The sequence below is a fragment of the Polypterus senegalus genome, chromosome 16, assembly GCF_016835505.1.
Source record: "Polypterus senegalus isolate Bchr_013 chromosome 16, ASM1683550v1, whole genome shotgun sequence".
NCBI lineage: Eukaryota > Metazoa > Chordata > Cladistia > Polypteriformes > Polypteridae > Polypterus > Polypterus senegalus.
This window is the reverse complement of record NC_053169.1, coordinates 65,995,791-66,011,267: the sequence shown is the minus strand read 5'-3', so window position 1 is coordinate 66,011,267 and position 15,477 is coordinate 65,995,791. Positions and strand designations below refer to the sequence as shown.

Genomic DNA, 15,477 nt, shown 5'->3' with positions numbered 1-15,477 from the left:
GGCATGTGAAACGCCAGCGGTAGCCTGTCTATGAACTTAATTTAAAGTTTAGGTTTACACCTTGCTTTCTTTCCGAGGTAGCAGCAGTCATGAATATGGTAGTATATGTCACTCGCTCGCTTATTGTTTTGCTGCCTTCTCAATTATATAATGCATGTTTTCGTAAGCGCTTTTTGGAGGTCTTCCTGGTTTTCTACGCACTGCGTTGACAGTCAGTTCACGTGATTACGTGAGAGGCGTGATGATGTCACACGAAACTCCGCCCCCCACATCATTCCAGCTCAACTCCATTACAGTTAATGGAGAAAAATACCTTCCAGTTATGACCATTAGGCATAGAATTTCGAAATGAAACCTGCCCAACTTTTGTAAGTAAGCTGTAAGGAATGAGCCTGCCAAATTTCAGCCTTCTACCTACACGGGAAGTTGGAGAATTAGTGATGAGTGAGTGAGTGAGTGAGTGAGTGAGTGAGTGAGTGAGGGCTTTGCCTTTTATTAGTATAGATTCATTAACCCTTTGGTGAGCTACTTGGAAAGTGGGTGTAAGCTACTAGTAGCTTGCGAGCGACGTGTTGGAGACCCCTGATATAGACAAAAGGGCATAGGTTGAATGGCAGTAGCCACAGTACCCATCACCACTGTACCTTCCAGGGTAATAATGCAATAATTATATTAGATAGTATTACAAGTGAAAGGAAGTATTACTCTTGAACAGAGTTCAATTTGAAGATTGCAAAATGCTTTCATAGGTGCTTTATTTTAGATTTATAACTCAGCGTTTCTCAACCTTTAAGTATTTGCGACCAGAGTTTTCATAACAGTTTTAATCGTGCCCCCCCTAACATTTTTTTGAAATGTAGATGCATATTTTATTATACCTACTTAACTTTTATCGACATTTTTTAACTCTATATTTATTGTTCTAGTATCAGAATGTAGTTTAAGTTCATTTGTTTTGGTTTCAACAGATGGTTTTTTTTTCATATTTTTGATTCTTGTTTTCTTTTTTTCACATCTTCATGCCCCCCTTTTTGTTACTTCGTGCCCCCCTAGGGGGGCTCGCCCCACAGGTTGAGAACCACTGTTATAACTGCATATTGAATGTAACTATATAAAAAGTTGTGTGAATGTGAATTGAAGTAACAAACACATTCATCAGAAACTTTTTCAAGTACTTTTAGCCCATCTCTTTTGGCTGTTTTAAACTTAATCTTTTGCAATTTTTAGACATAACTAGATTATGTTTTTGGGAAGATTGACGAAGACTGTATGAAGTAATTCAGGAGTTGCAAATATTATGTCTTTTTACATTATTAAATCAAAGAGGTGGTGTCATTAATTTATTAATGTCTGCCAATTTTTGTTTTGCTTTTTATTTTATTATCATGTGCAATGTACAATATTTGCATATCTTAGATATCACTCTTTTGTATATCAAGTGCTCAAGGTTCATATAAGTGGTTAAATATTAGATACTATATACAAAAAACATTAGTTTAAAGAACTACATCCTATTGTTTTTGATGTATGCTGAAATGCTTATTTTTAAACTAGGCTCACCCACCTTTTAAGGCAACCACTTAAGCTGACCACTTCTTAAGGCAATTCAATATGTAGATCAATTTGATATTTTATACAAACTCATTAATTTGGTTATATTGCATTTGAGCGGTATTACTTTAATACTCGTAGTTTCTGTTATTTTTGTGATGAAATTTAAACTTTTTTTCTATATTGAGGTCGCCCTTTTGAAACTCCCTGATATTTACTACACGGTGAGGCATTTGTACTCCATCAACATTAATTATTTCCAAAGACATAATTTTGTCTATTTTTCCAGCGCATCGCGCACAAAAGCAAGGGAACGATGGGAGCACCAGAACTCTGCTCACATCATGTCACTTCGTACCGCAAGCTGCAAGTAGTAAGTCTGTGATAAGCGGAATAACGCTGCGCTTTCCACTCATGGGACGGAAGGACAATCCCGACCGCTTTTATATAGTAAGAAAGAAGAAGAAGATATCGCATAGTCTGGAGTAGAAAATCATCTTTTACCTGGAAAAACGAAACTACAAATCCCATCGCATTGCAAAATGGACGGCGCTGTGTGAAACTCCGCGCCTGCGTAGCACTCACGGGACGGAAGGACAATCCCGACCGCTTTTATATAGAAGGATAGATGCATATCTGATTATCTTAATGAGGTGAAAATATTCAAGTGCAAAATTCACTGAACTTTGTACACATGGCAATACTACTACTATGGAAACATGGATTGATATTAAATAGAGAAGTTCTGGCAATTTGTTGTGTTTACATTTAATTCTAATGTGCCTTGTTAACATGCTGTAAAGCTACCCCACCTCTGCTGAAAACATAAAACCGTGTTTGCAAGAACTACCATATTTGCTGAAAGGTTAACAGGCATGAAGCATTCCTGGCATCCCTTGTGTCTTGCCAGTGAAAGGATAACTTTAAGATGTGTGTATTGGAAGAAAAAGTTAATTGAATGTTAATTCCTTGTAACAAACAAATTCTTCAGTCCCTTACTAAGAAGAGATAGTTCAATACTGTCAAATGTGCTAGGTGGCCTACAGTGTAAAAGTCTTAAAAGATATGTAGGGTTTATCCTAAACCAAGTGTAGCACCAGGGCCAATTATACTCAAGAAAATCCTTCACAGAGTTACCTGTGTAGGACTTTTTTGTGTCTTTTTATCCTTCTAAAGTCTATAACTCTGCTCTTTGATCATAAGAAACAATTCAGATTGTAATGAACTGTTTAGTTTTACTTTGATTTTCATAGTCTATAGAAGATAGCTATTGGACTTGTAGCATGATTGTATGACTATAATATAATGTGGCATGCTGGGAGTTTCTGGGGTGGAGTTTGCATGTCTAAAATATATATTTATATAAAAAGTGTGTATTTATTGAACCTGGATCACACTTGGGTGTACATTTAAAAGAAGAATAAATTGAATTGAACAGAATTGAATGTTACCATATTATTCACATGGATTTCATTTGGAGATTCCAATTTCCTCCAATAGGTCCATATCAGTGACAAGAGGGACTGGTCTTACAATAAGAGAAAGGGTAGAACACACTTTTTTAGGAGATTGTGTTTGTTTAATGTGGATAATGACATCCTTCACATATTATATAACTCTGTGAATGCTAGTGTGATATTCTATGCCACAGAGTGCCAGGCCTGTGCCCACTGAATGAACAAACTGGTTTAAAAAGCAGGCATAGTTAAATGGTGTACTGTCAACTCCCAGGAGGTAGTAGTGAAGGACAGAATTAAAACAAAAGTGAGTGCCATGATAAACAATGCTGTACATCCTCTCTCTGACACACTAACAACTCAGCAAACAAATTACTCGGCAGAAGTGTATCAATATATGCAATTGTTGCTCCTTTATACCAATGGCAATACACCTTTATAGTATCTCACTGTTAGTTTGACTTCCAATTTTATTATGTTTTCTTTATTTTTAGTCATTCTGGTGTGTGTTCAGACTATAGTGTTTGTTTGTTTTTTTGTGTGTGTGTGTGTTTATTTATTTAATGAGTTTTTGTAAAAAGTGAAAGTTTCTCCTGGGGACAATTAAAGATCTATCTATCTACAGTATCTACATTTATAAAACATGAAGGTGATGTCAGTTGGAAAAGAAAATCTTGCTTACTTAATATTTATAATTTTTTTTACCAAATTCCAAAAACATTTTTAGAGTTCCTCACAAACTCTCTGAACGCAAGCTATTCTGTCTGGGTACCCTGGAAGCCAGGCTAATTATTGCCTCCTACTGGAAGGCACCTGAATGCGTCACTTTTGACAACTGGCAGTCCTCCTTCTACAACTTAATACATCTATTGTTGTCTGCAGCACAGATTATTGGTGCTTACAGTAATGTAATTGAATTCTGGTCTACTGCAGCTCAATTGTGTAAATCTTGGTTTGTAACTCTTTATTTATTTATTTTACTTCTTATCGCTTGGCTCAGGCTGGGTGGGAGAGGATGGAAGTGCGTGGGTTGGGTTACTTTGTATGCTATGTCTGTTTATTAAAATATCTTGTCAATTTGTCTTTACTTAATAAAAATTTTATCACTAAAAAACAGAATGATAAAATTTAGTTCACTGTCACATTTACTTGACTACTTGTTAAGCATTCAGTGTTGTCAGCATTTGAATGCAATTAAGTTATGACAGGTGGACAAAGCCCTATGAAGCTTTTGAGACTTCTTCCTGATTGCGCTGGAAAAAGAATCAAAGTTTCGGAGCTTTGAAAATAGTAGCGTCTTCTAGTTTACAGAAGTCACAGCAGCCATGGGCATGAGACAGTGGAGCAAGCATGTATACAACCCTTTGTTGATTACATGGTTCCTATCTGATTAGTTGCAAAAAAATGTTATGATAATCATGATGTACTCAGATAACAAGATTAAATATTTCTACACTTTTGATTATTTTTTCGATGCTAGGATTCTATATTTAACTCAATATCATTTCTATATAAAATACAAATGGTAGTTTCACATTTTCATTAGTAACATGTGCTTTAGCAGAGAACTACAAAGCAGTTGAGTAGTCAGACTGTTCTTGGTGTTTCAATGACATGTGAAGCTTTGAACATCATTAGTTACACAATAATGGGAATTTGATATAAGCTTGAAACGCGCATTTTGATGCTTGTGTGTCAAACGTCCCAATCCTATAATTATAACAGCAAACTGTAAAGAAAAAGGTGAAGTATAAAGAAAATGTCAAAGGAAACATAAGTAAAAAAAATGGCAAAAATACAAATATTTCAGAAGTTGTTTGATTAAGAGAATAAAACGTACATCTCACTAAATGGTGAGATCAATTAAAATAAGAAAGCCACACGGTTAATGAAGCTGAAATATAAACCCTCATTCACAGGTCTCCCATGGCTAAACTTGAGAATCAAGACTTTCTTTTCTCAATGTTTTATAGTATTGCAGAGGTCTACAGAGTGTTACTTGGACTACATGGAGACCTGACAGAGTGTGAATTGTGAGACCTTATATGCAAAGGTGCATGTGTGTTGTTCTAAATTATGTCAATTCAATTTTTCACAGGTGAACTCCAATTTAGATTTAGACACATATCAATGGATGCATTTGAGCACAATCTTTAGTGCCACAGCAAAGAATCTGAATACAGGAATTATACATTTCAGTTTTTCAACAGTAATACATTTACAAAACTTTCTGAAAACATGTTTTCACTTTGTGATTATGGGTTATCCAGTGCAGATCGATGGGCAAAAATTGTGTTTTTATCCATTTAAAATTTAATCTACGATGCAATAAAGTATGCAAAAAGTAGAGGGGTCTAAATACTTTCTGAATCTACTGTATATTTGAATCTTTTGATCAGCTTAGTTATAAATATGGAATTCCTATAAAACATACTTATTTTTTATGAGTAAGTTGGAACTTTGTTAAAAAGAATTTTCCCCAATCCCTTCCCTAATCCATCTGCAGTTCTCATACTTGAAAATATTTTATCAGGAAATGAAAAAAAATATTTTCAGCATTTTTAGACTTTATCAAACATTGTCACAGACCATGCCCCTAGACCACCTTCAGTAATGCCGGGAAAGAAAACAGTCTATCACTATCTCAGGCAAGACGTTGAACTTGATAATTCATAACATTCATTCTTTTTTAATTTGTTCAAAACATGCATTCATCCAGCTAAAAATGGCCTACTGCATACATGTTTCCAAATTGAAAATAACAAAAATGTATCATTTATGTTTTTGATGCGTGGTAGCTTCAGCTTTGCACAAGAATATGATTTGGGATGTTCAGAACTTCAAGCCATTCTGGGAAAAGATTTTTTCTTTTCTATCAGATAGTGTATGGTGTACAATCATTACATATTCTCTTAGTGTTTGAAGTTATTTCAGATGATCTTAAATTATCTAGTGATAAACTGACTATTATTTCTTACCCTACACTGTTATTGTGTCAGCTGATTCTCCTCAAGTGGAGGAATCCTAACATGATTTCCTTAATTCAGTTCAATTTAGTTCTAATTTAAATTATCCAAAACTAGGTAAAAAGCAATTTTCTTTATGTGGAACAGTGCAGAGCTTCTTTAGAATGTGGCATATTGTATTAATGTTAATTTAAATTTTCTGTTTCTGCTAAACTCCCATCATTTTCATTAATACATGGTTCTATAATACAATGTGCCTCCCTCTTCTCTTTTTTCTCATTTTATTAGTAAGCTGCTCTTTGTTCACGGTGAGGAATAGTGTTTTAGTGTGAATCATGATTACATGTTTTATTTGTCTCAGTGATATACAGGACCAGATGTAGTTCTAATGTAATTTAATAAAAAAAGAAAAATGGTGAGAGGTTTAATACCAATGGTATAACAATTTGCAATACTTCAAAACCAAAGAGGCCACTGATATTCTTTTAAAATGTTAACAACCATGTATCACAAAAAATCCATAGCTGGTGATAAAAAAATGATTATAGGATGTAAAGAAAAACTGTAAACATATGTCTCCTCAATTATCTATAACCTCCACATTGCAGAGATGAAAGAGTCATAATCTATTGAAGACTGTAAAAGGAAAATTATAAAGGTAGTATAAGATTACCAAATGTAAAAAGGTTAGGTTGAATTTTGCTCAAATTACACAGATAGTTTTGGAATAAAATTTTGTATACAATAGAGAGAATGTTAAATTTCTATGAAACCGATTTAAAGAAAAGGCGTGTAGAAAAAAAATATATTTTAGAAATTTCAAAGCATGCCACCTAATCCTTTAAATAGGGTGGTTATGATATGGCTTATGTAACCTATAAACACTGGAGCTGTATGCCTTTAGAAATCTAATTAACTTCTTGTCCAAATACTGAATGCATAGTATGACAAAATATCTCAAGATTAATTGAATTGCCATGTCTCTAAGGCAACTCTCGTGGTGCCTGTTCTCTTAATGGAACAAGATGCTTATCTCTGTTCCACTCTAGGACCATATGCCACCTAGACACCTGGCCTATAGCCAGATTTCTTTATCTTCCTCCCACCATGTTTCTCTCTTACTTTCCAAAATGTGACAGCTTGGTCACAGTTTTCATTGGTAAGACTGAACAGTCTGCACTCTGTAGCTAATCTGTCCCATTCTCTTTCTTTCTCTTTTGAGGTCAGGTTCCTTCAATCTATGGTATGTTAACAGCCATTCTGAGTCATTCCGGGATGGTGGAATTTCCTCATTAGGATTCTTAAAATCTTGATAAGGTTTATTGTCCCTCTAGTATCTCTGTCTTGCTCTGTCTGTTGAATTGGAAAGGTTTTCCCTTCTTTTTCAGTTTGGATGTCTCATAATGGACTATCCACTTCCCTCTTCTGTACTGACAGTTTCCTTCATAATAAAAATCCCATCACATTCCATTCACAAAGTTGGCAAACAGAGAAGGCCCAGAAAAGTATGGGATATGCTGAGTGGTTACAGTGAAGAGTGCTTACATGACCTTCCTAAATGGATCAAAGGTAGACAAATAAGACCAGCCCTGTAAAACCACAGGTAAGGGAACATTTTCTTGACTCTTATTTGGAGACACAGAAGCCTGGTCTAGGGGAACAGATGGTATCTTCCTGATTGTATTTGTAATGGGATGAAATATTCGAAGGAAAACTTTGAGATTAAAAAAATAGATGTGAACAACAGTTGTAAGAGAACTCTATAGTGCGGCTTCCTTGATGAACTGATATGTTGGTTTGCACATCTCACAACCGAAGACTTTAGACTGTAATTCCTCCATGGTTTCTGTCCTTCTGCTTATTCTTTCTACTGCAATTGGACAAGAAAGTCTTCAATGTTTTTCTTTGAAAAGGAGGATGTCATTATGGGAATACAATAAGAGGTGGGTCTGAGTGCAAAGATGTATGCTCAGGTTTTAGTGAAGATGAAATTTGATAAAGTTTAGAAAACAGCAATTCAGAATTTTTCATATGGAATAGTTTTAAACGTAGATTCAATTAACATAACATTTGTCTTAAATTTTATGCTTGTCTTCGTTTCTTATAATTACAAGAGCCACTGATTCAGTTTTCTGAATGTATGCCATCCTGTGAGAATTTTGTTATTTGTTATATGCTAATGATCCCCCATTTAATCCTGTAGCATATACAATGTATATATGTGTGTGTTCATGTGTATGGGTAAATGCAATTATTTTAGTTTTAAGCTGCTTTTGTAAGTGCACAGCTGCCTCACCATTTAATTTTTCTCTAATAAAGCACAACTAATGGGTACAGGTGAGTCATGGCCTTCTTCACCACACCATTAACATGCTGCTGGAAAGTCATTAAGGCTGCACTGAATAAGATTTTAATTAACCAGACAATCTGCTTATGGAGCATCATTGATATTATGATACTAACTGCTCCCTAAAATGCTTCATGCATTATAAAAGCTTTTTTTTTGTTTTTTGTGCTATACTAAGACAGTAAAAATGATTATATTAGAGCTAATGAACAGTGCAATGGACAAGTCTGTACTTTAATATGCCAGCATACTTAGTGTTGACTAGACTAATGCATCCCTGTTGCTACCTACTTAAAAGCTCAGGCAATGTTCAGGACCAATGACATGATTCAGGAAAGAAAGAGGAAAAAATAATGGTGTGCTTGAAATACTCAACCTAGGAAATGGTGTTAGCAGATGGTAAAGATAGGTATTGTTATCTGTCATTTTGTAGCTTGGTGTTTTAGTAATAAATTACTAATGCCAGATTATGATGAACAGCAAAATATATTTATTCTTTTATCACATTCTGACTTTCTTGAACTAATATATGCACAGCATTATCTAATACCTTGTTTAATAATAGTGTTAATGGAAATGTATAAGACTGTGAAAACATAACATTGACTAAAGTTAATTATTAAGATAAAACATAAAGCATTTAGTAGATACCTCTCTAATAATTTCCATTACATACAATTTTGAGTTTTTCTGATTTAATCAAATCAAAAAATATTCTGAATTAGGAGTTGTGATTAATATAGAAGTAATAATAAAACAATAAACTAGGAAAATAAATTAAATTGAGATTTTTATTTGAAATATGCTATAAGATATAAGAAATTTACCAGCCTATTTCTGAAATAGATACTAGGGTAAGTTGTCAATTCTCAGTCTATTTTCTTTTTACAACAAACAATTTGGGCTTTTTTTATTATAAAATGATATAAAACTTAGAAAAATGTGTTACTGACCAAAATAGCTTTAAATAATTATAAGAACTATAGGTTGATTGAGTGTTAGGAATTATCCACCATAAATCTCACTTAAATAATTAAGCTTGTTAAATTAAACTGTTAACATTCTTTTTCTGACCTCGGATAAGTGGAAGAGGATGAATGGATGGATGGATGGACATTCTTTTTCTCTGTCTGTAGTAGCCAATCTTAAAATGTAAAAATCTACATACTTCAAGTATTTGCTTAAGTAGAATAAAATGTTAGTTTAATGTTAATAAGCCACCATAATCCACTGTGTTTATAAGAAATATGATGATTTATTTCATGAGGTAAACGCAGATAACAAACAAGCACACATGTCATATTCTAAAAATATTAAAATGTGTGCTTTAATTTACATATATAAAGTCTAAATATTTTTGATCATGATGGAAATTTGTCATTTTTCTCTCTGTTAAAGGTCCACAGAAAGGGCTAGATCTCTGGTAAAGGATTAAAAATAATACATTTGTATAATCATTGACCTTGAAATGATCTAAAACATCACCCTACATGCTTATGTTTGCAATTTGTTATTTTTAATATTCTAGGAGTGGCCCTTGGAGGACTAGGACCATTGGTAAAGAATCAAATATCAATAATACTAATGGTCAGCAACCTCAAAATAGCAACAAAGTAACACTACACATACCTATATTACTAATTCACATTTTTTCAACATTTTGTGAAAAGGAATAAGTTTAACACCATAAGAGGTGAATGCACAACTTCAAGTCCTTTTGATTATTTTTGCTGAACACAACTATTGGTTTACTCTTTACCATTAAGGTATAATTTCTGGCACAAAACACGGTCCAGAAATTGGCTAAAATAAGGTATTTTCAGATCTAGAGGATCAAAAATATGGGGGAACTCCAAAAAGCTTGATGTCTTAAATAACTAGACATCAAATAGAAGCAAATGTTATATCATATGTAGGGGTTTTCTTGTGCCATTGAGTCAGGAGATGATACAGAAAAACTGAAGTGATTTTAAAGCATTGTAAGTAATTCTTAAAACAAAATGAGTGAGTTAGTAACATAAACTCTTTTCTAGAAAGATCATCTGTTAGGGCGGGTTAATTCTTGCTAATGACTGTTACTGTGATATCAGATTTCTGATTATACAAACATACAAATGTGAAAACTATGTAGCTAGGATGTGTAAACCATAAAAAGAAACGTCATATACAAGTACTTTTCCACATTATCAACTGTTCTCTTTCATTTTTTGTGTACTGTTTTTGCTCTTTTTTTGTATACATCACACTGAATACTTCAGAATCCCTGAAGCTGTAGAATTTTGGAAATCTAGGCCTCTCTTTGCCTCTTTGCTTATTTAATGTTATAAATATTATTCAATATATCTTTGTCATGACTAGGGCAACAATTTTACTCTCAGATATGAAGTTCTGGACAGCCTTAAAGGTGGCGCCGGCCCTGATAGTGACCATCATACACTAATGAGTAATACAGTAATAAAATGCTAAACTGGATTTTAAATAAAGTTAATACAATTTTGTAAAATGTTATTACAATATGTTAGATTAAATATAACTCTTCTTTATTCCTTCTTATTTTTTGTGACATTTAGGACATAAACCAGAAGCTGCAAGAAGATAACCAAGAGCTCAGAGACCTGTGTTGTTTCTTGGATGATGACAGACAAAAAGGAAAAAAAGTGTCACGAGAGTGGCAGAGACTAGGCCGCTATAGTGCTAGTGTGATGCGAAAGGAAGTGACCTTGTATTTGCAAAAACTGAAGGAGCTTGAGGTAAAACAAGAAGAAGTAATAAAGGAAAACCTGGAGCTGAAGGAGCTTTGTTTAATGCTTGATGAAGACAAGAGTGGTGGTGCAGGTAGTCGGAACTCAATAGATAGCCAAAACAGCCTAGGTCAGATATCTGCTGCTGGTACAAGCCTGCTGAGAGATGTGGGTGATGGCAGTAGTACCTCCAGCACTGGTAGCACAGATAGCCCTGATCATCATCATCATAAACATATCAGTACAGGCAGTCCTGAACACCTACAGAGATCAAGAAATGAGAACAGTTCGGAAAAGCATAGAAGTGGAAGCCCAGAGTACCCTCCCAAGGCCAAATGTAGTGGAAGTACTGACCCGAAGCATCTGAGAGGAGCAAGTCCTGAACAGAATAAGGTTTTGGGAAAAGGAAGCCCTGAACACCAAAAACAGCCTGGTGCTAGCTCTGAAAATCTGCAGAAGCATCTTGTAAGTGGCAGTGGCAGTCCAGAGCATTTCCAGAAGCGCAGGGGCAGTGCTAGCTCAGAACATCAAAAACTCAACAATGTCAGCTCTGAACTCCTTCAAAAAAAGTCATTAACTGCTAGTCAGGAGCATCTACCAAAACCCAGGGGGACAAGCCCAGAACAGCTCAAACATCAGTTTACTGGAAGTCCAGAGCACCACAAACACCCTGGAGGGAGTGCAAGTAGAGATGGGATGCAGAGAAGGCAAGCCACAGATGAAATATCACCTCATCACCGGAGTATATACAACGGAATGAATGGTGGGTTGCCTAACCTCCTGAAACCTAATTTACATAGCCTAGTCTATAAATAAGTAAAAAACAACACTGGCAGATTCTTTTAAAACCCTAAAGGGCTTGATCAGTTATTTTTTGATAGTAAGGTAATATTCACTAGACATGGGTAAGACAAAGTCATTGCTGAATATGCATGAGGTGGTGGTTTGCAATGTCTGTATTTTCCTAGTTAGTTTAGCATTAGTTTAAATGTACTGTAAGATACGGAAAATCACTCATCACAGGGCTGATCGCTGTCAACAGTTTGTTTTCTTAGGAGCATGTTATTTGGTTTTGTAGTGATTTTGTATGAAAAGAAACTATTAAACAACATTTCTTATATTTGTGGTTGAATTTGCAATTGTAACTGATTGAGGATCTAAAAAGATTGCATTGTTGTGATGCTGGCCATGCTGGACACTTGTTGAGAGCCTGAGGCATAATGCAGATTTTGACATAGTTCATGTACTCATGCTGTTTTTTGATGATTTTTCTCTACTCTGCATGGTCTTAAATAAATAATTCATAAAAATTAGGAAAAAGGAAGTAGTTTTGACAGTGTTTTATTGTTTTGATATTTCTTTCTGTTTTGATTGTACGTGAAGTGATATTGGAATGGAGAGTTAAATCACATGCTTTTCACTGAAGTAATGAAGGTAAAAATAACAAGTAAAAAATATTTTACAATGCGTCTGATCCTAATTCAGTATTCGGTACACGTTCAGTATCTTTAACCTTGCATGTGTTTTTCTGATTTGAAAAAGACAGGACAAAAATATTTGTGTATTTAAAATATAAGCACAATTTGAAACATTATATGATGTAGGCATGAGTTGAAAAAAATTGCACTAATCACTTGAATCTGTTTGTTAAACAGCAGGCAAAAATATTTGATTACAACTTAAATCTGAACTTTTAGTGACAGGTCTGTTTAGACATCCTATTGTAAAGACAATGGTTTTAGGAATCAACACCTTTGAGACATTTTAGAACATATAGAATGTTTTATACTGTAAGCAATAAGAGTATTTTCAGTTATAAAAGAAATGTAAATTATTAATAAAAAAACAAAAACAAATTAAATTAGCTACCCCTCTATCAATTATTTGAACATATTGTTTTCATCATATGATTTTCTGGCACAATTAGGAGTTGTCAGGGGACAGCCCTAGACAGGATGTTAGTGCATCATGCAGCTCACTCTACATCCACTTTCCCTACGCCACTTTTGAATCATTACTGAAGCTAACATTCACATCTTTAAAATGATTGCGGAGACCAAAGTACATGGAGAAAATTGATGCAGACATGAAGAGAACGCAAACATTCTACAGTTCTCTGACCTGGCTGGGAATGAACCCTGGGTCCTTGAAGCTCTAAGTCAGCAGAACTGACTCCTGTGCTGTGGCACCCTGACTCTCTTCCACAAGCACAATTAACAAGCACAATTAAAAAATCAAATACTAGCCGAATTACCCATCTATGATGGGTAGATTACTACTTCAAATCTGTAGAAGAATAAACAAAATGTTAAAGAAAATAAACACTTATTTCACTTTATAATACATATCAATATTATGTTTACAGAAGTATTACAATTAAATGGAAATAATAAATTATATAAAGTTCATCTAAAGTGAACAAATATCAAGTGATTGTGTCTCTATAAACAACATTTTTTGTTGTATTTCATTTGACGTCATTTATGAGCAAGCAACATAAAGCTGCACATGAGAGAAACAATCCATTCTTATATCAGTGTCTGTAATTTTCATTGTCTTACCTTGTGATTTGTTTAAGATCATAACAAAGTAAACGCAAATAACAAACTGTAGACATTTAAAAGAGAATGGAAAATTATTGGGAATCAAAGGTATTCTTAGGATGAAAGCAGTATGACCTGTTCCGTCACCTGTTAATATTTCAGCATCTATTATGTGGCTGCAAAGAGATATAACTTTCAATCTACAGTTTCAACCAATTGTTTTGCTGTTCTTGACTTTCAGAATCCCCCATCAAACACTTTCTTCTGGCATTGGCAGATCTTGGATTTAAATTGGTTCTCTTTCTAGAAGGCATATTATTTGAAAACTAATAAAAAATGGAAGTAGAAATAGCAAAACATACTGACTTTATTTCACCGAACATGAATGGCTAGCTCAAGTAAGATGTACCCTCAGTGAAAATGTTTACTTGTCAAAGTCCATGAGTTTGCCCCAGTGGGTAGTACTGAGGTAATGCATACAGTATTGTTTAAGCATGCCTACCTGTAATTTATCGCTAAATTTTCACGATAAACTGTTTACATGCATCCTTAATTTGGGAATGAAAATGCAAGAAAATACTGTGTTGTTATGAAAGAAGCTGCTATCAGGCACACACCCAGTAGACTTGGGGCAGAAAAAGTAGTCTGTACTGAGACAGGAACTAAGATGAACATACAGTACATAGTAAATTTCATGAAAATCAGTTGAGCTGTACTCGAGTGATTCCCAGACACACAGATAAACATTCTTAACTTTATTTATCTACACAGTATTTTAAGAGTTTAAAAGTTAGGTTTGAATTGCAAAAACACATTATTACATTTTTAAGTGGTAACATATATAGCATTTAGTACAAGCTTTGAAGGTGTTTTTTGATCTTTATTTCATCTTATACAATTTCTTGTATTGGGATATTAGTAGTTTTTGAATACCCCTTGGGGTCAGAGCGCATGGTCAGCCATTGTACAGCACCGTGGAGTAATTGCAGGTTAACAGTCTTGCTCAAAGGGCCAGCAGAGTAGGATCACCTTTAGCAGCAACTGGGATTCAAACTGGCAACCTTCTGGATATCAGCACAGATCCTTAGCCTTAGAGCCACCACAATTGATTTTTGATTTTTAAACTGTCACCTGCTTGAAAGCTTTAAATGAAAAAGAAAAGATTTTGTTCAAGATCAAGACACAAATTCACAAATGCTGGTCATTTCCTTTGCAGGTTTAAGCACCCAGTCATGGCTCTATTAGAATGCAGTGCCGCTTGACGCTTACTTGTATTTGTCTTTTTCTTGTGAAACACAACATAACATAACTTGAGCTTGTCATTTCTACTTAACTACACTGTAATTCAATTTTTTGAGTGGTTATGTGCTTCAACCTTTCTAGAATTCTTCTTTTTGTTTGTGACTCCCATATGTTATAGCTGTGTTTTTTGGTTCACATTGGCCTTGGCTTCAACTATTGTTTTTGCTAACTACTGTATGTGTATTAAACATTGATGTTGCTCTTTCCAGCTGTTGTTCTCTAAACATTGATCTGACTTTTTACCAAATTCAATGGTCTGCATTTTATATAACAAACTAAATTTAATTTATTGTAAACCTGGCTGGCTGAGCATGTGACATGATTGGCTGTAAGTGGTTGCGGTTTTGGGTAAAATGGACAAATTCATTTGAATTTTAAGTGAAATGCAGGGAAATGCTCCTGAAAAAAATAGATTATGTCATTATCTTACATGTATGGTTCAGGATGATTTTATGATGATCTCAGAGTCAAATGCTCACATTCAGGAAAAATGTCTCTTTGCTAAATCTCAGAGCTCGGCTTTGTTAGAAAAAGCCTACACATCTAAAATGATCAAGGCAAACAAACAAA

The 15,477-nt window shown here is 34.4% G+C and overlaps 1 protein-coding gene across 1 annotated transcript in view; it reads left to right on the top strand.

Moving 5' to 3' along the window:
* The window catches only part of ccdc85a (coiled-coil domain containing 85A), a 409,546-nt gene that overhangs the window by 15,170 nt on the left and 378,899 nt on the right, over positions 1-15,477 (top strand). The window contains exon 2 of the mRNA XM_039738394.1: positions 10,892-11,825. Coding sequence (XP_039594328.1) covers positions 10,892-11,825 — 934 coding nt within the window. The remainder of the gene's footprint in view (positions 1-10,891; positions 11,826-15,477) is intronic.